Source organism: Schistocerca nitens, chromosome 12, assembly GCF_023898315.1.
Source record: "Schistocerca nitens isolate TAMUIC-IGC-003100 chromosome 12, iqSchNite1.1, whole genome shotgun sequence".
In the NCBI taxonomy this organism is placed as follows: Eukaryota; Metazoa; Arthropoda; class Insecta; order Orthoptera; family Acrididae; genus Schistocerca; species Schistocerca nitens.
In genome coordinates this window covers 128,595,435-128,621,561 of record NC_064625.1, presented here as the reverse complement: position 1 = coordinate 128,621,561, position 26,127 = coordinate 128,595,435, and the positions used below count along the sequence as shown (strand labels likewise).

The window sequence follows — 26,127 nt, the reverse complement described above, 5'->3', positions numbered from 1 at the left end:
ATGTCATCAACCAGAATGAACGTTATCATTTGTTCAAAGCATCTTGTATCCAGATGTGGTGCATTCATCCAAAATGTAACTTCCAACACTTACGAAGGCTCACACCCGAGATTGTAGTCGTGTGCAAGAGGTGAGTCTGCTTGAGTGGGTGTATGTATATTTCCCTTTCACTTCTGAAAAAGGCTCTGGTTGAAAGATCAGTGCGTAACGGTCTTTTTGTGGTGCCTGTCTGCAACTCAATGTGTCATCTTTAGAATGAGTAGCAATCTATCCTTTTCATAATAGTAGATATTCCAACCAAGACTTTCCATTGTTTCAAAATGTATGAACATGAGTCAAATGAAAACCTTAAATATTTTTTAAATATTATTTATTGTGCAGAAGTGGTACAAAGCTGTATCACTTTTCAACATAATCTCCCCCATGCTCAATGCAAGTTCTCCAGTGCTTACAAAGTGCATAAATTCCTTTAGAAAAAAATTCTTTTGGTAGTCCGCGCAACCACTCATGCACCGCGTGGCGTACCTCTTCAGCAGAACGGAACTTCTTTCCTCCCATTGTGTCTTTGACTGGTCCAAACATATGGGAATCACTTGGGGCAAGGTCTGGTGAGTATGGTGGATGAGGAAGACACTCAAAATGCAGGTCTGTGATTGTTGCAACTGTTGTACGGGCAGTGTGGAGCCTTGCACTGTCATGTTGCAAAAGGACACCTGCTGACAGAAATCCACGTCGCTTTGATTTTATTGCAGGCCACAGATGATTTTTTAGGAGATCTGTGTATGATGCACTGGTGACAGTGGTCCCTCTAGGCATGTAATGCTCCAAAATGACGCCTTTTTCAGTCAGCATAACCTTCCCTGCTGATGGTTCTGTTCGAAACTTCTTTGGTTTTGGTGATGAGGAATGGCGCCATTCCTTGTTCGCTCTCTTCGTTTCCGGTAGATGGAAGTGAACTCAGATTTCGTCCCCAGTAACGATTCTTACAAGGAAGCCATCACCTTTTCGTTCAAAGTGCCGAAGAAGTTCTTCACAAGCATCAACAAGTCGTTTTCTCATTTCAGGAGTCAGCTGCCGTGGCACCCATCTTGCAGACACTTTGTGAAACTGGAGCACATTATGCACAATGTGGTGTGCTGACACGACTAATTTGTAAACATGCTGCAATGTCATTCAGTGTCACTCGGCAGTTTTCCTTCATTATGGCTTCAACTGCTGCAATGTTCCGTGGAACCACAACTCGTTGTACCTGACCTGGACGAGGAGTAGCTTCCACTGAAGTCACACAATTTGCGAATTTCCTATTCCATTTGTAGACTTGCTGCTGTGACAGACATGCATCACCATATTGAACCTTCATTTGTCAATGAATTTCAATAGGTTTCACACCTTCACTACACAAAAACCAAATAACAGAACGCTGTCCTTCCCTGGTGCAAGTCGCAAGTGGGACCGCCATCTTTATACTGATACTGCGATGGTATGTCACATCTGCAATATGCTGCCACCTACAGGCCATTCTGCACGCTGTTTGTAGCACGCCTACCAACTTACAGGATAACGGCACGAAATTTCGATTTGTTATTACAACTTTAAGGTTTTCATTTGACTCACACTCGTAGCTTCCTGTTGCTTGTACATTGAAAGCACTGAAACTGGGTTGTCTTCTTGTGCAATGGGGAAAAAACTTCAAGGGACCATGTCAGATTTGGATGCATATTGGCAGGAACTCATTCCCACTCAGAGTCAGTAAGGAGCAACATCTAAGTCAAGTTATCTGACCAGAATTTGTTGTCTCTCACTTTCAACCACTCTTCCTCCCTGTGCCTCAACTGAAAGGTCACTGCACACAGAGATACTTTACATTGTGTAATGATTGCTATTACATATAGACGTATATTCAGTAGGTAGCCCATCTGAATGACTTTCCAACAGAAATAAACACAAGTTCAGGAATATCTGGTTTTGAAAGCTGGTGTTTCTGCCAGCTTTTGTTTGTGGCTGTTATTACTACAACAGGCATTTCCAAGATACCCTATCCATATTCCTTCACAACCTCAACACCTTTACTCTCATCCACTTCCCTGGTCGTCTTCTATCTAATGTGCCACTTTCCTGCACATTTATCTCCACAACTCTTATGGCTCTATCCACACCTCCGTTCAGCTATCATCAGACTGTAATAACTGTGACAAAAGTGAATGGACAAAAGAGAAATGTGTCTGTAGATTGTATGGGAGTGGGGAGGGAAATGAACTGATAAAATTCTTGTCAGATTTGCAGCCAGATCACACAATCACCTTTACGTAATATTTCAGCCACTGTAAGTCTTTCCTGGTGAAAACTGCAGCCCTTTAATAAGCAGCAGAAAACTGCCAGCACATTCTCCAAAAGCGTGCACTGACACCCACTAATGCAAAGCAAAGGTACAGTGTCACAGTAGCAGAAGCAATAAATCACTACTGAGTATTGTGGCCAATACATGTTGCCAACCGAATCAAAGACTGTTCTTTTTTAATATCATATAGAATAGGTATCCACATTTTACTTAAATCAGTGTCCCCCTGTTGTTGAATACACAATTCAAACTGTAACATTTCTTCTGTAACAGAAGCAGTGAAAATAACCATTCAGTATTTCACTTAACACAAGTTCTCCTATGAATGGGCACAGAATATCACTGCAGTATCATTGTGCTTTCAATGTTTCACCGAAAAACCCAGGCAGGCGAACAATCATACGGTACATGCGGCTAACAATCATACGGCACTGCAGAGAGACTTTTTGAACATCCCGTATCTTTGTACGATTTGTTATTGCGTTGATGACCTCTGGTAATCATACATTCTCTTTTCTGACTGGAATACGAGGTGTGGCTAGAAAAAAAACCGGACTAGTACTGGTGAAACAATAAAACGAATGCAATAATGCTGAAAGTCACGTGGCCTGTCACGTGACTCTCGCTCCGCCTACTGCTCGAGTTTCATCTGCCTCCTGCACTCAGTCTGCCCGTGGCGTCTGTTTTAAGTAGTTGACGTTTTATCTGTGCGTCGGAAAATGTTGAGTGTACAGAAAGAACAGCGTGTTAACATCAAATTTTGTTTCAAACTAGGAAAATCTGCAAGTGAAACGTTTGTAATGTTACAACAAGTGTACGGCGATGACTGTTTATCGCGAACACAAGTGTTTGAGTTGTTTAAACGAATTAAAGATGGCCGCGAAGACACCAGTGATGACACTCGCACTGGCAGACCATTGTCAGCAAAAACTGATGCAAACATTGAAAAAAATTGGGTAAACTTGTTCGACAAGATCGCCGTTTAACAATCAGAGCAGTGTCTGAGTTAACAGGAGTTGACAAGGAAACCGAGTACGGAGAAAACGGAACGATTTGTGGAGAAAAAAGTCATGGATCCTTCACCAAGACAATGCCCCAGCTCACAGTGCATTGTCAGTGAAGACGTTTTTGGCAAAACACAACATTCCCATCTTAGATCATCCACCCTACTCCCCTGATTTGGCCCCCTGTGACTTTTTTCTTTTCCCTAAAGTCAAGTCAGCTTTGAAAGGAACTAGATTTGAGACTGTTGAAGCAGTAAAAGAAAAAGCGACGGAAGTAACGTATGGACTTACCGAAAATGATCTGCAGCATTGCTATGAACAGTGGAAAATTCGTATGGAGCGGTGTAGAGACCGAGGAGGAGAGTACATTGAAGGAGATAACATGAAATTGTAAATAATTGTAAATAAATGTTTTTTCCAGCATCAGTCCGGTTTTTTTCTAGCCGCACCTCGTATATGCAGATGTAATTGATCTGTCACCTAGAATTGAGTACTATAGGCAAGATATCAAGTGGCTACATTGAATGACAGAAATCTCTTTCAGCAACTTTCAACACGGAAGGAGAATTAGTACACTGAGAAGAGGTGCACTATAGTTAAAGGGCAGTCATTAGCAGGACCCTTTCAGCACGCGAATTATGGTGACCTATAAATATATTGCAAGTATGAAATTTCCTGACAGATTAAAGCTGTGTGCCTGATCGAGACAAACTTGGGACCTTTGCTTTTCACGGGCAAGTGCTCTACCGACTGAGCTACCCAAGCACAACTCTTGGCCCAGCCTCAGTTTTAATTCCGACAGTACCTTTTCTCTTGCCTTCCTAACTTCACAGAAGCTCTCCTGTGAATCTTGCATAATTAGCGCTCCTGGAAGAAAGGATACTGCGGAGACATGACTTAGCCACAGCCTAGGGGATGTTTCCAGAAAGAAATTTTCACTCTGCAGCAGAGTGTGTGCTGATATGAAACTTTCTGACAGAGCCTCGGTCCAAAACACAGTTTTAATCTGTCAGAAAGTTTCATATCTGCGCACACTCTGCTGCAGAGTGAAAATTTCATTCTGGATATTGCAAGTACTTTCAAGAATTAATCTACAACAATTCTACTGATCAACTAATGAATACATTTACCTATCTACACCTATCCTCAAAATTGGAAAAGTAGAGTATCTTGTCCATGTGGCCACACTGTGAACATGTTATCAACGTATCTCCAAAAACAGGTAGGTTTTAAAAAAGCCGTTCTCATCATCTTATCTTCAAAGCTTTCTGTAAATTAATTGGCGACAATGGTCGAAGTAGTATATGTGAACAATATGAAATTTAAATTCTACAAAGGTGCAGTTCATATGGATTGGTGGGGATAAATTTAAACACTCTTTATTACGAACACTGTTTATGCTAGTACTGTATCAATCATATTTCTCACTTTACAAGTTATGTTATCCAAATTTATTATGCAACTACTATGCTTCAGTACAAACTTCAAGCATTGATACAATTTTGGGTACAAGTGAGAAGACAGTTACAACAAACATTGCTCATCGTAAAACACAACAAACACCAATGCTATCTACACTCCGTGGGCAACAGTCTGGATTCAGTCTGTGTGAGCAACCTCAAGCATTACCTTACGCTTATTTAGCTTGCTGTTTGCAACAATATCCACTGTCACCACCTGGTATAACAACAGTACACAAGTTGCCAGTGTGCTCACGCCAACTCTTTCGGCTTCATGTCTCCTGGAACAGATGTCGGTTCCTCAGTGGAACGCTGCAGAAGATTTTTGCTGAACCACGGCGGGCGTTCCCTCTTCATCTCTACTATTCGCTTCCCCTAAAAAGACAGAAAAACATCTATTCAACACTTTTTGTAATTACTATGTTCTTGCAATTTTGACTTGTTGACATATGGATAACTAATTTCTTTGGTAGTAGAAAAATACCTACCTTGCACAAAAGCCTTCCACACAAATTTGTCAACCAAACGTGTGTGTGACAAAAATAATGAGAGACTCATAAATAGACTGACAACCCTGTGAGTGATCTGGCAATGTTGATTTACTTGTGCAGATTGGTGTGTCCATCCCCAGTTCCAGCTGCATACAGCCATCACACAATTTTTGAGAGCACTATCAGTGAAGTTGTGTTTTTGTTGTGAGTACAAAAATGGAACAGCAGAATATGGAGCAATATTATGCTATCAAGTTTTCTGTTAAACTTGGAGAATTCATGAGTGTGACCTCTGAAAAGTTGAAACAGGCCTATGGGAAACATTCCTTATTGAGAGTACAAGTTTTTCACTGGCACAAATCATATTTGGAAGGCCAGGAACACATTGAAGAAAAACCTCATTCATGGAGACCTTCAACTTTAAAAATCGATGAAAACATGAATGTGTTAGAGGAGATTTACCACATGGGATGAGAAGGAAAGATCAGTACTTCCTTCTCATCCCGTGCAGTAAGTCTCTCCTAATCCACGGTTCACGGTGACTTTCCCAAAATTTACCCCTTTTCCTAGCCCTCTCCAGTCCTTTTCGTTCACCCCGTTTCCTTTCCCTTCAACCCTACTACCTGAAAGAGCCACTGGCTCCGAATGCTTGTCTAATTATAACCGTCTTTATGTGTGTGTTCTGCTGCCATTTGGTGAGTAAGAAAGCTGCCTTAACATATGACCAGAATTTCTTTTCGGTCTTGGGAGAGGTCTTTTAAGTTTTTGCTATGGTGGTCACTCAGTGCCTTGACACATTGCCATTTATAGCCAACTGCACTTCCTTTAGGAGCTATCTCTCTAAAGCTGTATGCTTTGTTTTATACCTGTTATATAGAGCTTTTTTTCTTTTTCTTGGTGACTATATACCACAGAGGGTCCCTCCCATCATGAACTGTTCTTCTATGTAAATATCCCTATCACGTGTATGGTCAACTATTCTACACCTGTGCCACCGTTTTTCTACTTGCTTCTGCGCAGGGTTAAACTGCTTCAAATTCCTCATTGAGCTATGATGCTACTGACTCCTTATCTTGTTTTCTGAATATGTATAGCTTTCTACAGTCCCGCATTTTACATTCATTCTTGTCGGTCTCAATGTAAGTTCTATTCTCTCAATACAATACTTTCCCATCATTAATGATTTTGTGTTACAACATTTCCTGCATTTTAAGTTTTCTTTGACACTATCCCGATCTTGAACATTGATTTTCATACAGATTTATGCAAAAAGTGCTTCGTATTCCCGCTCAACGTCAGCCTTGGAACGAAGCAGAAAATGTAGACTGTAAGCAAAGTTATTGATCACATAATGTAATGTTAGTGCAGTAAGCAAGTTGGGTCATCGCAGCCTGTACTAAAGGCTTGCAATGTCTGGAAGGGTTGGGAGGTACGCTGAGTCATTGCCTAACGATAATCAAGATCTGACAACAGTGACTGTAGTACCAACTTTCCTTCTGCTTATTGTGTTGTAATACAACAGTTTTAATTTATTTTCAGAATCACTTATACAAATAAACACCACTTTTGAAGACGACTGTCTCTATAACGAGCTTTCATGAATCACTGTTACTTCCACGCGAAATATACTAATGCGTTCTAAGTATGCAGTTTTAGGTTGGTATGACCGGATGTCAGACATAAAAATTTCTCCTCAAGACACTCTGTAACATGATTACAATTTCTGCCCTCTTCCACCCAGGGCATCCCTGAACCAAGTGACCTTCCTTGTCTGCAACAAGCATAGATTTTGCACCTATTGTTCTCTTTTTATGAAGACTGGCAACTTTAGTGTTTAGAACAGGACTTTCTTTTCGATGTGGTTTCATAAAAGACTTTTGTTTCCATGTTTTGTTTACACCATTGGACACGATCGGAATGAAGAGCAAAACCCGCATGCACATTTGTGTGTGTGTGTGTGTGTGTGTGTGTGTGTGTGTGTGTGTGTGTGTGTGTGTGTGTGTGTGTGTGTCAGCACTCAGCCACTGCCTTTCAGACCGATGCTTTGCATACTGTAGAGCAGGGCTTCCCAACCTGTGGTCCACGGACCCCTTAGGGGTCCGCCGGCTCTTTCTACGGGGTCCGCGGCCACCTTGCACCAAATCGTGTAAAATAATGAGTAAAATTATTGAATGAAAATGTGAAAATCAAATTCATCACTATTGTTTTTTTCGTATGAAAAACAAGTGTACTTTGACTTCAGGTCGTATCCCCAAACAGCCTTTGCAGTTCCTAAGTGAGAACATATAGACAGTTTAGTGCCGAAGAATGCGGCTTGTCTGATCGACTGTTTAGCAACAATACGGGGGTCGTTTGTGCGCCGGCTCACGGCGCTAGATGCGCGGAGCGAGCTTTGTCGACCAATCACAGCGCTCGCTGGCACGTATGCAGCCCCAGGCATCATTAAATGTTAAACTTGCCTTGTCAGTGCACTACCTGTTTCATAAGTCGATTTTTGACCAGTTTATTACTTCTAACATGGATTGGTGGCTGAAGTCAGGATCATTGAAGAAGGCTGCAGTTTCTCCATCGCCTTCACAACAAGGGAAGTTTCCAGTTGAAATGAATGAGGAGGGATGACCAAAGGAAGACTTTACATACATTTGAACATTTTTCTTCAATTACCAAGTAATTTTAATCAGGCTATAGTGTGTTGAACAAAGGGAGTAAATCCACTAATAAGTGTCAGGATACAGTGGGAATTCAAATTGGATCGTTAATTTCAAGTTGTTTTCATTCATCTCTAAACCAAAAACTACTGATACTTCGGGGGCGGGGGGGGGGGGGGGTGATTGGGAACATGGCACCTGCATTAAGAAGCTTTCAGTTCCCATGGCCTTCGCTCTGAAATTTGAAGTTACTGTGCTCTTGACTGACTAGGGGTCCGCCATGGATTTTCGACTGAAGAAGGGGTCCGCCAGCTGAAAAGGTTGGGAAGCCCTGTTGTAGAGAGACAAGTAGAGCTCATTGTTCTTAGAAAGAAACAAAAACAATAAATTATTTTAGGTTTTTTTAAATAGGCAAAATTTACAAGTTTTTATTTCAGATTTTGAACAATGTAAAGATGGCTCTGAGCACTATGGGACTCAACTGCTGAGGTCATTAGTCCCCTAGAACTTAGAACTACTTAAACCTAACTAACCTAAGGACATCACAAACATCCATGCCCGAGGCAGGATTCGAACCTGCGACCGTAGCGGTCTTGCAGTTCCAGACTGTAGCGCCTTTAACCGCACGGCCACTTCGGCCGGCGAACAATGTAAAGAGAATGAGAGCATGAGTAATTTATTCATTTTCACTTGTTGTGTTTCCAATACTTCCCTGTACTTTACACTTCCACTGAACAATGTAAAAATAATTGCTTTAGACACTCTAGCAAGTTCTTCAAGGGCCATAGATTTGTCTAACCTCTGCACAGATGCCCCTCCAGCGCAGCTGCCGTTACAATAAGATTATCTGTAAAGTGTATTCATAATATTCTGACATACTGAGTCTGCGGAAAGCAGTGCAGGAAGTTTGTGCCACTACCAACCTGAAGTTTCTTGTGGCCTTGTTGAATGCAACATTTTTCCCTCCTGTACATTTTTAGTGTGACCTAAGTACTGGATTGCACTTTACAGGCAGTCATCGTAGGCAGCAACACAATTACAGCAACGTGAGAATTGAAGCTGCTATGTAATCTGGTATATCAGTGAGCTTTCTGCACCTAACATTATGTGAGCTTCACTGCTTTTTAGTTCTTCATATGGTGGGACTTTGATGTGAATACTTTGGCAGTTGATCACTTATCTGCAATGGACAAGACTAGGAACGGGAGGAGGGGAGGCGGGGGGCATTTTGGAAGTATGAATACCTCAATATATACTGGCATACACACTGAAGTGCCAAAGAAACTGGTATAGGTACATCTATTCAAATACAGAAATATGTAAACAGGCAGAATACGGCGCTGCGGTCAGCACCGCCTATATAAGACAGCAAGTGTCTGGTGCAGTTGTTAGATCGGTTACTGCTGCTACAATGGCAGGGTATCAAGATTTAAGTGACTTTGAACGTAGTGTTATAGTCATTACACAAGTGATGAGACAAGGTATCTCTGAGTTAGCGATGAATTGGGGATTTTCCCGCACAAGCATTTCAAGAGTGTACCTTGAATATCAGGAAATTGGTAAAAACATCAAATTTCCAACATCGCTACGTCCGGAAAAAGATCCTGCAAGAACGGAACCAACAACGACTGAGGAGAATCGTTCAATGTGACATAAGTGCAACTCTTCCACAAATTGCTGCAAATTTCAATTCTGGGCCATCAATAAGGGCCAGTGTGTGAATCATTCAACAAAACATCATCAATGTGGGCTTTCGTAGCCAAAGGCCCACTCGTGTACCCTTGATGACTGTATGACACGAAGCTTTACACGTTGCCTGGACCCATCAACACCAACATTGGACTGTTGATGACGCTGCATGTCAGCATGACTGTTCAAGCTGGTGGAGGCTCTGTAATGATGTGAGGCACATGCAGTTGGTGTGATATAGGAGCCCTGATACATCTAGATACGACTCTGACAGGTGACACGTACGTAAGCATCCTGTCTGATCACCTGCATCCATTCATGTCCATTGTGCATTCCGATGGACTTGGGCAATTCCAGCAGGACAATGTGATGTCCCAGGCATACAGAATTGCTGAAGAGTTGCACCAGGAACACTCTTCCAAGTTTAAAGACTTCCACTGGCCACAAAACTCCCCAGACATGAACATTATTGAGCATATTTGGGATGCCTCGCAATGTGCTGTTCAGAAGAGATCTACACTCTTATGGATTTACGGACAGCTCTGCAGGATTCACGGTGTCATTTCCCTCTACCACCACTTCAGATTAGACGAGTCCCTTCCATGTCATGTCCCGGCACTTCTGTGTGCTCGCGGGGACCCACGCGATATTAGGCAGGTGTACCAGTTTCTTTGGCTCTTGAGTGTATGAGGGTCATTGCAAAAGTCATGGCAACTATTTTTTGTCTTGAAAATTAAAAAGTACCGAAATATGCAAATGGAAGGTTAGTTCATATGTAAGCATTACATGCAGGGAGAGGGATGAAGATGAACACACACACACACACACACACACACACACACACACACACACACACCCATAAAGATACAGCACAAAAAAAGGATAAAACAAATTTTGTTGTTTCAAACAGATTTTACTGTCAGTTGCAACAGAACACAATAGTACAGGGCAGGAACATCTTAGAGTCTCTCAAAAATAGTCTCCTACCAAATCCATCACATACTACAAACACTGTGCAAGACGTCGAATTCCTGTGACCTCAGCACGTGTGAATTATTGAATTTATTGTGTCACTGTGGTGCAATGTCTTTACACGTTCAAAAGCACGTTCCACTCAATCACTCTCTCAGTTTTGGTATGAGGTTATAATTGCAAGGTGTTAAGTCTGGCAAATATGGTAGACACTCCAGTACTTACCACCCCCATCGCACGAGCAGATTCCACTCGTACGCTGCCGTATGGGCTCTCACTTTGTCCTGAAGAATTAATGCACTGTGTAGATGTTCAGGACGGTTCTCCCGAATAACCCCTTGTAGGCGTAATTGCAGAAAAGTACGACAGTACTACAGTGAATTGACAGTTTGTGTATGGGGGACAAAATGGCACGAAATCACTCCTCTAACATCATACGCTATGATAACCACAAAACGGAAAAGAGAACGATTCCTACAAACTTTCTGCCTGTGTGATGAACCCAGATGATGCCATTCTGAGGGACTGGGTTTCAGCCTTGGCTCGTAGGCCCTGGCTCAAAATTCATCTATGGCAGCAGTTCTCACAAGTATATTGTCTCCCACTGCCTCGTAATGCACTAGATGCACATGACGAATTTCTTAACATGCCCATTTTGTCACTTCACCTGGTGCATAAGGCACCCACTTTGCACCAACTTAAAGCACGTGTAGATTGTTGAGTAAAATCCTGTGGATTGTTGTTTTCTCAATACCAGCACGGCCCTGTAATTCCTGCAGCATCTGTCTGCTGAGGTTCCCTTGGCATTGGGCAATCTGGGTATGGGCACAATCCATACGTACACTGAGAGGCCACACATATCGGAGCATGTCAGCCATTGTAGCTGTGCCGCACCTGAATGAATCTACCCACTGAGCAACAGTTTGGCATGGTAGAGCAGCATTTCCTACTGCTTCCACAAACACCTTGTGGCACTTGTAATGGTTATCTATTTACGTGACCATTACGACACTCCAACCCCAGTTCTTGATACCAGTAATATTGTACTACTTTTCTGTGAAGTAACAAGACATATTTTTGAGACAACATTCACATTTGGTTTTATTAATATATAGGTACTCCAATATATCGATATATTTCAGTGATATGGTTCTTGTGTGTATCCATTTCTGTGAGACTGTCATAATCTTTGACTTACTTGTAACCATTTTGGCGTGAATGCGCACAGAGCAGTCTTTGTTTCACTTTGCAGAAGTTAAGTTTTTATTTTCCTTTGTAAAAGAACAGTCAAGTCTTGTGTTTGGTTAAAGTGGAAATTAAATATATGAAGTTTGATACAAAACTGTTTTCTTGATGATGTGACAATTAAGAAGAATGTATGTGAATTTACAAGAAGTTTAATAAAAATGTGGATCGTGAACACTAAGTCAATAATTACTTCTACCATACCATTGTTCTCATCTGGGATTGTTTGATCATCAAGAATTTCTTGAAAAACGCATTTGTTAGGTCTTCAAATATTGCTAAAATACAGATCTGGACCTTCTAGCAGTCAAAGTGGAATCACCCTAGAATCAACAAGATGAGCCATAACAACTTCGACGAAATCTACGTGGGAATCCATTCAAGATAAGTGCCAAATTAATGACTTTTTTTACAGTGACCTCATTATTTCCATTCTGACGATACCATCCACAGTTAATAACTTTGTTGTTGCCCGATAAAGAGAACATATACTACGTGAGCAACATTATTAATCTGATTTCTAACCTACTTTGCAAGTGGTGGTATTGTTAGACACTCTTGTATGTTCCTTCTGTGGTGAACTGCAATCTTTACGTAAGAACACTGTTCAAGTCGGGTAACATCCATACTGAATGGCTTCTCAACTCCCACTGTAGTCTCTCTTCGTGCTTTGTTCTCCTGGAAAGGATTCCGGGCAAACTCCAACCAACACAGAAGGCACATAGTTTGTAATGTACTACTGTTGCAACTGACAGTAAAACACATTTGCAATGACAAACTTTCTTTCAACTTTTTCCTCATGCTGCATCTTTAGTACCATGTGTGTGTTCATTCGTCTCCCTACACGTAGTATTTATATATGAACTAACATTCCACTTGGATATTTCAGAATTTTTTAATTCATTGCCATTTTCAAGACAAAAAATACACTATGTGATCAAAAGTACCCGGACACCCACAAAAACATACATTTTTCATATTAGGTGCATTGTGCTGCCAGCTACTCCATATCAGCTGCCTCAGTAGTCATCAGACATCGTTGAGCGAGTAGAATGGGGCGCTCCGTGGAAACCACGGACTTTGAACGTGGTCAGGTGATTGGGGGTCACTTGTGTCATAAGTCTGTATGAGAGTTTTCCACACTACTAAACATCCATAGGTCCACTGCTTCTGATGTCATAATGAAGTGGGAATGTAAAGCACAAAAGCATACAGGCCGACCTCATCTGTTGACTGACAGAGACCGCCGACAGTTGAAGAGTGTCGTAATATGTAATACGCAGACATCTATCCAGACCATCACACAGGAATTCCAAACTGCATCAGGATCCACTGAAAGTACTATGACAGTTAGGTGGGAGGTGAGGGAACTTGGATTTCACAGTCAAGCGGCTGCTCATAAGCCACACATCACAACGCCTCACTTGGTGTAAGGAGCGTAAACATTGGACGATTGAGCAGTGGAAAAACGTTGTGTGGAGTGACAAATCATGGTGCACAATGTGGCGATCTTATGGTAGGATGTGGGTATGGTGAATGTCTGGTGAACATCATCTCCCAGCGTGTGTATTGCCAACGGTAAAATTCAGAGGAGGTGGTGTTATGGAGTGGTCATGCTTTTAATGGAGGGAGCTTGCACCCTTTGTTGTTTTGCTTGGCACTATCACAGCACAGGCCTACACTGATGTTTTATACACCTTCTTGCTTCCCACTGTTGAAGAGTAATTCGGGGATGGCGATTGCATCTTTCAACACGACTGAGCCTCTGTTCATAATGCACGGCCTGTGGCGGGGTGTTTGCATGACAATAACGTCCCTGTAATGGACTGGCCTGCACAGAAACCTACAGAACACATTTGGGGTATTTCGGAACGCTGACTTCGTGCCAGGCCTCACCGACCAACGTCAATACCTCTTTTTCGTGCCACACTCCGTGAAGATTGGGCTGGCATTCCCTAAGAAACCTTCCAGCACCTGACTGAACATATGCTTGCGAGAGTGGAAGCTGTCACCAAGGCTAAGGGTGGGCCAACACCATACTGAATTCTAGCATTACTGAAGGAGGGTGCCACAAACTTTTAAGTCATTTTCAGCCATTTCAGCCAGGTGTCCAGACACTTTTGATCACATAGTGTTGTTGTTATGACATTTGCAATGACCCACATATATGAATATGTATATACATATATGAATATGTATGTATATATACATATATGAATATGTATAGGTCCTATATTTACATAAAACACGCACACACAAAAAACCTGCTTGTACAGTGTAATCCAGTACTTAGTTTGCATTAAGTTCTTGAAGGAGGGCAGCAGCATTTCCGTTGTAACATTAAGCAACATGGCATTGCTATGTTAGACCTACAAACAGCTAAAAGCAAGGGAAACTGTAATCATTAGATTTCCTGGTGATATAGAAAATAGAAGTAATTCGCTGAATGACAGACCTACATGACTAACATCGATCTGCAGCAGAATTTGGAACATATACTGTATTTGAATATTATGAATTACCGCAAAGAAAACAACCTGTTGACACAAAGTCAGTACAAATTCAGAAAACATAATTCTTGTGAAACACAACTGGCTCTTTATTCACACTAAGTAAGGGCTATCAACAGAGGATCTCAAACTGACTCAATAATTCTAGATTTTCAGAATGCTTTTGACACAATTCCTCACAAGCAGCTTCTAATCAAATTGTGTGCCTGTGAAGTATCATCTTGGGTCAATCTTAAGCTATATAAATTGCTGACAGAGAGACAGAAAAACAATTAATAGTGGCAAGGGACTGGAATTTGATAATATGAAAAGTAAGAGAAAGAAAAAAATTGCTGAACATGGACTGGCAGAAATAAATGCAAGGCGAAGCTGCCTTGTATAATTTGGAAACACTTGCTTAAACATTCTCGAAAGTAAGTTGTATAAGTGAAAAACACCTGGAAACACCAAAGTTTCAGACAGATTATATAATGATAAAACAGAGCTTTGGAAACCAGATTTTAAACAGCAAAACATTTTCAGGAGTAGAAGTGGACTATGAATAAAATTTATTGGTTATGAAGGAGCCGAAGTTGACCCTTACCATAATTTATGAGTTATGAGAGGCAATTAAAGGTGAGGAAATTGCAAGATACAGGAAATTAAGTAACTGTAACCTGGATAAGTTAAAAGAAACTGAGTTTGTTGTAAGTTTAAAAAACAGTATCAGACAACATCTGATGGAAATGGGAAAAAATACTACAGAAGATGAAATCATGAAAGCAACACAGCAAAAATTAGGAAGAAATGCAACACCCAATACACATCCTTGGATAACATATGAGATATTAAATTTAACAATATCTTCAAGAAAAAAGCCAGAGTATGAATAACTAGAAGTCAGGTGGCAATCCAGTACTAAACAAAGAAGAGAAGAATGAAAGGAAGAAGGCATGTATGGAAGGACTATATGAACAAAAGAAATCTGAAGACAATATTACAAAAAGGGAAAAGAAGATAGGATTGGAGATACAACAGCGCGAGAGAAATATGAAGGAGCACTGAAAGACCTAATTTTAAAAACAATGTAATAATCCCTAAGAATAAATGTGTAAGAGTATTTATGGATCTAACAAAGGTGTTCGACTGTGTAGACCACAAAACTTTAGTAGAAATATTAGGAGTATATAAGAGGAAATGCAAGAGATTGGATTCTCTCATATCTGACAAACAGGAGGCAATATACTGAAATTACAAAAACTACTGGTGAAAAATAAGATCTAAAGCAAGAATTTTACACTTCTCTGTGCCACAAGGCTCCATTCTTGGCCCAATACTCTTCATTCTATACACAAATTACATTCCAAATATGATTGAGTATGGTAGTATAGTAACCTATGCCGATGACAAAACTCTTCTGTTCAAAGTTAAAGACACAGAAAAGCTAGAAATAAAAGCCAATGTAGAAGTAAATAATGCCATCCAAAGATTTACTCAATTAAACCTGCACAACAATATTACTAAAACACTTTGTGTAAACTTCAGACTTCGAAACTTTCACAGTGAAGATGCGTAGATGAGTACATAGCAGAGAACACCAAATTTACAAAATTCCTTGGGATAATTATCAATGAAAATGTAAACCGAATAAGCATGTAGAATATATAAGGGGGAAACTCAGTGCAAATCTATATGTGCTCAGCTACCGAAAAGATACAGGCATTACGGAAAAAAATTAAAAAAAATACTATGCATTAATTCATATGACATTAACTTATTGCATAATTTTGTGCCTCCCCCCCCCCCCCCCCGAGGTACCTCGAAAACAAACATTAATAAAGTATTTAAATTACAAAAAAGAGCCATAAGAATGATAGCCAACCTTAGATGGAAAGATTCATGTAAACCAGCATTTAAAGCTCTCAAAATACTAACATTACCCAGTATATACCTACACAAACTCCTCTGTTGGACCAAATTCAAATGTTCTGCCGATTCTAGAGATAACAACACACAACACGACCATGACACAAGAAAACGGAACCTCTTCCATGAACCTACACACAACACCATAAAATACAAAAAAAAGCCCTCATATGCTGGACCAAAAGTCCTTGAAAAACTCCCATCAATCTTGAGAGAAATAAACAATAAAAATATTTTCAAAGTCTGAAAAATTTTCTAATAGAAAACTGTTATTACAGTGTTAATGAATTTGAGGGCACCACAGTTCAAAACAAGTGTACAAAATCTAATTTAACATGAAATAGCCCTAGAATAATTTTGTAATAAATTATATTTTTGTTAAACAGTAGACAGTAAAAACTACGTACCTGTCGGTGCATGAAATGAAAAACAGGACTGTGGCCTACCACCCTCCCCTCCTCCCATGTTATTTGTACACTTACAGGAATCTATAAAGGAATTGAGGAGACGTTTGCAAAAGTAATTGAAGTTAAGGGGAGAAACTAAAAAGTCTGTGATTTGCTGATGACATTGTAATTTCTATTATAAATGGCAAAGGGCCTGAAAGATCCATTGAGTACAATGGATAGTGCCTTCAAAACATGTTATAAGACAAATACCAAGAGTAATAAAAGAGTTATGGAATGCAGTGGCATTACATCAGGTGATGCTAAGGAAATTAGATTAGGAAATGAAACTCTAAAAGTAGTAAATGTGTTTTGCTGCAAAATAATTGGGAACATAAATTGAACGGTGGTAATAGTGAGAAAAGTGCTTCTTAAAAAGAGAAATTTGCAAACATCTAATATATAAACAAGTGTCAGGAGGCCTTGTGAAAGCAATTGTCTGGAATGCAGTGTTATACAAAAATGAAACATTGATAATTGACAGTACAGGCAAAGAGAGGAAAAATTTTTTTAAACATGGTGTTACAGTAGAATGCTGAAGAGTACATGGGTAGACCGGGTAACAAATGAAGAAGTACTGTATCAAATTAGCACAAAAAATATCCTGTGATACAACTAGACTAAAAGAAGGCAATCGCTGGTAGTAAGGAAGGGGGGAAGGGGGACTGAGGGTAAAAATCGTGAGGCAGACTGAAGCTTAACTACAGTAAGCAGGTTTAATTGGACATAGGTAGCAGGAGTTAAACAGAACTGAAGTGAATTGCATAGAACGTTCCAACCCAGAGAGCATACTTTGCACTAAAAACTAAAAATGTGTTTGCAAGTAGAAAAGATATGACAGAAACAATCATTCAAAACAAAAAAGTCTAGTAAACATGGTCTGTAAAACGTATACACAAAGAGCTATGAGCACTTCTTTATCTCTGGTACTGTGCAACGGATATTTTCTAATACAAGCTCTTTGCTTTTCATATTTTGCGATGAGGTAGTACGGACCAAAACAAGAAACAATGACCACTAATCATCGGCTCCAAAGTGCATACCTTTAGATCTATAAGCACCTGCTCATCTTCACTGCTATCAAACACGTCTCTTCCACTGAACAAGTGCTGCTCATAGCTATGATTAAATGTATTTTAAAACCCATGTTTACTAGACTTGTTTGTTTTGAATGATTGTTCCTGTCATATCCCTGAATATTGACCAGTACTCCTGGAACATCCTGCAAAAGTTAGTCCACAGATTAAAGCAATCACACTGTAAACATCAGAGACTTCTTAAAAGTTTTGTTTGGTGACAAATCTACCTGTATCTCAGATTTCTTTTCTGTCATAAAAAAGTATTCTCGTTGAAGTTGGTACTAAAATTATAAATATTGGTGCTTTGTAATTAGTTGTCACATTTTTCAATCATGCTTAGGTAAGAAGTAACATAAGTGGATGAAGTAATCTCTGTCTGTATCTTAATCACTGACTTCTCGTTACATAATTTTAAAATCAATATGTAACTAACTACAAATACAAGAACCACATAAACTCACAATTGTGTTGCATATCAATTGCTTACTGGTTACACTGTTCCAGTCTTTCTCGGTAACACATCCAATACATTTACCCAGATTGATACAGTAACATACAGAAACATTATGTCAGCTCAACATACCTTCCAAAATTCATCCGACTGTTCTTGCTTCTCACCCTCATAGACGACTACCACTTCTTGTTCAACAGGATTCAAACCTAGTTCTTTTTGAATTTGTTCTTGCATCGCTTCCGTTTCCAGCTTCACTTTCTCATAGCAATGGGCTGTTTAAAAATGAAATTAACTGTTTATGTCACGCTGTTTTTCCGCGGTACAAAGGCGAAAGAAAATGCTTTTTACTTACGACACAGATTTCTTGCTTCATAAGAATTGCCACATGTGTTACATATTAGTAAATGCTTCTTCGGCTTGAGAATCTTGAGATGGTATTCGGGATTGCCATACTTTCTCTTTAGCCTCCTTTCGATAGTGCGCCTATTTCGTGGCACAGCCCACAAAAATCCGTCACCCACAATACTTTTTAACGAAAAGGCACTTGTTGACGGCGTTGGAATTACATTTCCAGCGTATGCTAGAGCGTAGTTACCTATTAATTATTGCACAGGGTTAATTACATTCTTAATATTCTTGTGTATACAAAGTATCCGAAATACTGCGGATTGTACTTGCCATGGGGGAAGTTCTGACCCATAAACATTTGAAGAAATACTTCTTCTATTCTTTTCAAGGCAGTGCGCAATCTAAAAATGACTGCAGCCATAGTGGTTTGCAAAACTAATCGAACTCACAATAATTTTACCAACATGCAATTTATAACCTCAACATCGCACAACCGGCGCAAAATACACCAAAACATCAACATTGTCTTTGGTAAATAAACAACAGGCGTCTAAAGCTAGCGAAATGAGGGATGCTCAACTACCGGACCTACCGATAGATGGCCCTAGCGCGTGCCAGCCAAACATCATATCATTGAGTGTCCGCCAGAGATCACTGGTGTCCGCCATATCTGAATTTGGCAAAAAACGAAGTGTGAAAACATGGATGAAAATGTTTTTCGTTCTGCGCCCTCATAAGTCTTTTATATTCGATGTTCTAGACATCTACACATCAACATAATGAAGTGTTTCTAATCTAGCGAGAAAAAACAGTGACTGTTCTGCTATGAAATTCCTAAATTCGAGTGTGTTTTGGAAGTTGGAGAAGCTGACCTATAAATTGTTTACTGTTAATTTTATGAGTGCTTTACTTATTTGCCCGTTTTGAAACACTATTTAAGGTTCAATGGAGGTCAACAAATTACCTTGCTTGCCAAAGCTTTTAATTACAGGTATAATTCGGAAAATCAAGTGTGGAAAAGAGTAAGACGTCCCTTAAAGAAAAGTTGACATCGTTTGCTTAGGGGTATCTTTACTGACAACAGCCCCCCATCCCCCCACAGGCTTCATTAGTGTCAAATCAATATTTTCGAATCATAGGCGGCCGCTGCCGCGGCCGCATTCCAAAAAAAAAACTCCCAACCTAACCTCAAGTGGGCTACGCTACAGATCAATATGTTCATCAAATTGCTTCATATTACGTATACATGTTCTTTAAACAAGAGTACATCAAACCATGTATTAGGTTTTCCGCGCCGTAATGACGTCACACACCACAACACGCTTACGTCACGGGTCAAAGCCGACGAGTAAGATCGGACCTTTCTGTTGACCCAGTATTACTTACGTATAAACGGAAAAAATTGTTATTTTTCTTTATCTGAAGTGATGAATTACCGATCTGCATATATGCTGACACTGTAATTGCAACACGCACTTACGAACTTGGCTCACTCTTTGATCAGAAATTTAAATACCATGGTATTATTAACGCCTGTATATGACACGGTGTATTTTAACTGAGTGATAAGGCAGAAGTACTAGTTTTTGACAGTGCTTCAGTCTTTGATACGAGACAAGAAATACATTTAAATGAGACAAACACAAAAGCCAACGTTAAGGCTCCTCTTAAATGCATGACTTGTATCATTTGGAAGTTAAGTCTATTAATAATATTATATTGGACTGATCCATGATGATGTAGGAAGTGAAGGAACTTGTTGAAAATAACATCGATCACAGCTGTTAATTTTAAGGTTGGGGTGTCATAAAACTGTAATTTTCCAGTCTGACACCCAAACAATGACTGGTACCATGGTTTTATTTTAAAATTGAATTCAAAACATGTCAGTGAGCAAAATTATTACACTATGAATTACAACCATGGAATCTTATTTCTGTGAATCTTGGTTCCAGTCTTTGACATGGTGTCAATCACTGAAATGACTGGTTGTCAGTATAGGGCCCAGGCAAAAAACAAACCTGAAAGCAAAAGCTGCAGAAGCTGGCATCCCAATGGCTGCTACAATCTGTGAAAGACAAGGGTGACATATTGCAAATTTAGTGTAAAAAGTTCCATATTGTCTGAATTTGTCCTTTAATGACAGGACATTCTAGTCCAGCCGATTTTCTTACCTGCAAAAGTACACTAGCCAATACCAGTGGCACAAAGGCAGTGCCAAATTACAAACTATCTAGTAACAACAGAAGTATTGCTGGACAATGTACAGTAAATAATATGTAATAACCTGAGAAATTCAAAATTGGTTTGAAGAAATAGAACAGTATTTGGAAAGAGAGTAACATTTTGAAAATAACAAATGACGCAAGTAGAGTTTTCAGTTATTATGAGAGCTCGCTTAATTTTTTTTTCCTCTCTCTTCTCCATTCTCAAGGGAAAAATGTGATAACATAAAAGTGCAAGAAAGTTGTGTACAATGTTGGAAATGACGAAAAAGAAAATCTCACCGTGCTTTTAACAGCATATGCTGCTGTAAAGCTTGCTCCTCCTAAGAACATAATGTTCTCCAATCTCTCTCTCTCTCTCTCTCTCTCTCTCTCTCTCTCTCTCCCTCCTCCATGTGAAGAGTATTCCTGTAATAACAGCTAATAGCATACCAAGAACACGAGGGTGTCACAGTGGAGATTTGTTTTCTGGTACGGACGTCTGATACAACTTTTCCACAGCAAAACTTACTTTCAATAGGTGTGGTAGCAGTGCACTCCCATAGGATAACAGAATATTATGTCCTCCAGGAATCACATTGGATACACCACTTACAGCATAAACTGTACAGCAACTACAATGTTTTGTGAGCAAGTAATACCAGTCAGTATCTTTAATTTTAACATAACTCTTGACTCCCATAATTACCTGCTTATACGTGTGCTTGTACTACAGGTTATTGGTAAAGCAAATACTTATTGCAGAGGTCTTCACACTTTTAATACTTAGCAGAAATTCTTTTATTACTGTATCACCTCTATGGTGAATTAAGAGGTACTGACTGGTTTCTTTGAACATTTAATAGAAGCCTTCTTTTTACCTGCTATTGATAGACAGCCATTCCAAGTTCTGTACAGAACAATCTCTCACATTTTTCATGAGGTTTGTTATTCTGTACACTAAGATTTCTTCTAAATTGTAAATATTGCATTCAGACATTGTTGGTATTAAAGGTAATTCACGAAATAAATTATATTTAAACCAGAAAATTAAAGGTTCCACATGGCACATGAAAAGTACCTTGCTTCACACATGTATGTACAGATTCCAAAATGTCTGTGAATTTGAGTTACGAACTTTTTTAAATTGAAATATGAAGATCACAATACTTTGGGTCTGCAATAACTCAAACGTAAAATACTTTTGTTCCCTATGGGAAACTTTGTTCTTCACGTGACTCGTGCAACTGCTTTCACTCTTAATGGAAAACTAAATGGTTTATGTTAAAGCTAACTAGCAACAAGTGTAACCATTGTTACATAATTTCTGTGAAGTAAGATTCCTTATTCCTTCCTTTGTCGTCATAACTTGATAATTTTAGTTCCATATGGGACATATGAACTAAAAAAATGAAATGCTTTTATTACCAATCAGCAAAAAGTGTAACCGTATAATGAAGGTAAATGTTGATTATTTGCATTCTCTTCCCCCCCCCCTCCCCCTCCCTCCAACACAGGAAAATATAACAGAAAGACCTCCTAGCAAAATAAAGACAAAATTCAGAAAATTAGGGTTTGCCTGAATCAGGCCCCCTTATTCTAGAATGGTTCTAAAGTAATAAGAATGCTTACGATCAATTGGAACATTGTGTTCATTCTAGGAAGTATTAAAACAAGAATTAAGATAGTAACAATTTTATTGCTCTTATGTTGCAGAGTATCCACAAACATTGCTGTTTGAAACATAGGGCCACTGCATACTCCATTTGATCACACCCATTCTGCGATTAAACTGTTTTCTTAAAGTGAAAAATTCAAGTTAACATAGTTATTGAGGGAAATATTTTCTCACACTGAAAGCCATCTGTCAAATAAGTCTCAGAACTTTTGTTTTTCATTAATTTCACACAAATCACCCGTTTTTAATGCAAGTGCATATTTTGTAACACCAAACATCTTAAAATAAGCTTATATAATAAACAATTATAATTTTGTTACAATATCTACACAGGATGTAAAGAGTTAATTTTACTTCAATGTGATTCATCCTTTGAAGTTCATCTTACACAACAGCAAATCTCTGGTCAAAATAGTTTTAAAAAATCTGTCAAAATGTCACACCCATCTGCATGGAATGTCCCATTACATAATCTTTTCCAATTTGAGCACTATACATGATTAAACAATATGAGTTTATTTAACTTCTGCCTTATACTTGATTTGTTGTTTAAAATTTTCTCAGCAGGCTTTTTTTTCCATATGTTTTAAGTGTGTGCAGGAGTACAGGGATGCAATCTTACAAACAAGTTGAGTCTGATGTAAGTCCTCAATCCCAATTTCATAATGGTAATCATAACCAAGAGCAGGAGCAGGAAATGGGTAATCTACAAATTTATTTTTAACACAGTGCAAAATCTTGGCCTGTATATATTTCTGTCGCATATCCCCAGCAATTACAAACATCTGAAACAGTTTCTGAGTATTCTACAACAAAGTACACACAGTCACTTTTTTTAACCAGTTTTCCCCAGTTAACAAAATTTACAAATGCATTTTTATTGGCCGTATTGGGAAAAACATAGCGATAAACACATTCTAATGCAGATTTAACTACTGATGGCTTCAGTATGTGAAGACAGTCTTTGCATGTGATCTGCCTTGAAAGGCGCAATGACACATACCCTGCAATATAATAGAGTATGTTTTGCTTGTAAAATGAGAACTTAATCTTATCATCAAGAAGTGCACACCACTTCTCTACTTAATTTTTGCAGCAGTTTCATCACTTCCTACTACATGCTTTCTTGCATGAAAATCAAACAGGTGGCAAACAACACACATTAAAATTTGAGCATTTCCCATTCATTGCAGTGACACTGTTACCCAAGAGCAACTTTCTCATGGCACATTTGAACTGGTATGCATTTGGATTGTTGTTCCAACCACCTTTGGACTGAATGCAGCATAAAAAAAAGCCCTATGTGGTCTTGTGACAGTTTATGTGTTAGCAAATACTTCAGAGGAGATTCAATACGAAGCACACTTGCCAGAGCTATGTGCCTGACTGATTGCATATTGAAAATTATCCCAAAAGCAGAAGTATTTCTTGCATGGAGCAGCAATGGAACACCAATGACTTTTAAGCTTTTGATATAATTTTCAGTGTCTCTGAAAATACCAAGCCAATAAGATTTGTTGTCAAGTCTCAGGGGGCTCTTATACCTTTTACCTAATGGATTTCTGGAGTTCAGAATGTCAAAAATCCTATCAATAGAATACAAAAATTCTACTTTTGCTTCACTTCCTTTAAAATTTGGATCACCAACCCTCCTCAAAAACTCTATACTATCTGCCACGCTAGAACTCAAAGTCTGTGCAGCTAATGAAACATTGATTTTTCTATTTACATAACTTATATGTTGTCCTGATAGTTTGTTGGCAAATGTCATACCTTCTTCTTCTTGTACCTTGTTCAATTGCTCAATGAAATGCCATCTAATAATGCCAGTTGGAGACTCAATAGCAGATACTTCTGCTAGAGCATTTCTGACAAACTTAATCATATGACACATGTCCAAGATACAATAAATATTGTATTTTTCCACAGGATGAGAAAGGAGCTTTTAAAATCACCCTCGGAAAAATTTAAAGTACAGCCAAGTGAACGTGAAGTGCTTATATTTACCTTGCAGCCATCACATGTAACACACCAAACCCTAATGCCAGAACTATGCAGTCTCTCTAAAGCAGATTTTATCAGTGTGGCCCGATTATTTGCCTGTACACTGTCAATAAAGAAATATGCAATCGGGCATTTAAATTTGCCTTTAATAGAGACAAGCATGAAAACCAGAGCCTCAGATGCCTCTATTACTTCTTTTGACTGACGCACTTCCCCACCAAAGTCTAAAAAACCTGTGTATTGCTTAGTTCCCTGGTCCCAAACTACTTGCTTCCTAATTGCCATACTGTCTGCAATTAGACATGAATCGCTGAACTGGTCCCTTACAATTGGGTTCAAATCAATGTACTTAAAAACATCTTTTAAGAAGCCAGGTTCACAGTCTACACTTGCCACCCATTTGGAAACCAATGATTTATGGGGCAGAGGCATTAATTTTTGCAGGTATTCATATGCTGTTGGTGAATAAAAGTACACAATCATCACAAACATTTTCACATTTGTTGTGTATCTACTACCCCTTGACGAGAGAGAGGTGTTCACTAAATTGCACACTAATTCCACTTGTGTCCCTTTCTGATGATTGAGGAAGTTATGTAACTTCTCAGGAAGATGCCCCTTCTCCTTCAATGAACTTATGATGTCATCCATGGAAAACACTTTCTTCTCTTTTCTTCGAAGTTTTTCACGGACGCACTTCAGTTTACGTTTTAATTCATGCACAATGTCTGAGAAAAAAATTGCAAGTTTCGGTCGACTTGTCTTCCATTTCTACTTTCGACTGTATACCACAATCAATTACTGAAGAACCAGCTGCACTCTGAAATAAAGAAATAATTTCGTTATATATGATTGAAACAACTCCAGGCTTGATGAAAAAATATTATAAGAAAACTTTGGGGGAGCGAAAACATCCTTATACTAACGGTTTCGACACAATTCGCAGCTTCTGCATAGGATAAATGGGACATGCTTTCCATTCTCATTGACAACATTCTCCACGCAATCAGTAGCGTCTGCAGTGGGCAAATCGAGCACGGATTCCATGACAGAACGCTAAAAACAAAAATATGGACCTGTATTACATCATCATTGCTTAGACCTATGTAACCCATTTTTGTCCGTACGAAATAAATTCACAAAAGTAAAAAGCACACACATAGCAAGGAAATTAATTAGCTACCTCAAATGGAGAATCATCATTGTCACTCAAAATCCAAACAACATGTCGTCGAGGCTGTTTATTTGGTGGCATCAAATGTGTCGGAAAGTCAAAAACTGATGGCACTGCTTCGGGTTTGAGACGTTTCTTCCACGTTCCAGGTCTCACTACGTAATCATTAGGATTAAAATCTTTCCGCTTCACGGAAGTAATCCACTTCTTTAGTAGCTCTGGGTGCTTTAGAGGAAACCTGTTCAAAAACATCGAATTAGTAAACGCACTAAGTCTGTGTAAGTCACTTTCCTCACTCCATCGCTTCGTAAAATTTAAAGTGGAACAAGAAATCACAATTTCGATAATCCTTAATCCCTTGTACACCGCACAGACCGAGAGAAACTTCTAGCTAAATTCGAATATGGCGGGCAATACAGACGACAGTAATCAGCTGGTAGAGCCATCTATCGGTAGGTCCGGTAGTTGAGCATCCCTC

The 26,127-nt window shown here is 39.2% G+C and overlaps 1 protein-coding gene across 1 annotated transcript; it reads right to left on the bottom strand.

Moving 5' to 3' along the window:
* Positions 1 to 4,705: 4,705 nt before the first annotated feature.
* On the bottom strand, positions 4,706 to 19,133 carry LOC126215375 (39S ribosomal protein L32, mitochondrial). The gene is made up of 4 exons (XM_049942069.1): positions 18,920 to 19,133; positions 18,594 to 18,836; positions 18,371 to 18,513; positions 4,706 to 5,177 (listed from the first exon to the last, which is right to left on the bottom strand). The coding sequence occupies exons 1-4, from the start codon at positions 19,008 to 19,010 to the stop codon at positions 5,055 to 5,057; spliced, it is 600 nt and encodes a 199-aa protein (XP_049798026.1). The 5' UTR covers positions 19,011 to 19,133; the 3' UTR covers positions 4,706 to 5,054.
* Positions 19,134 to 26,127: the final 6,994 nt, after the last annotated feature.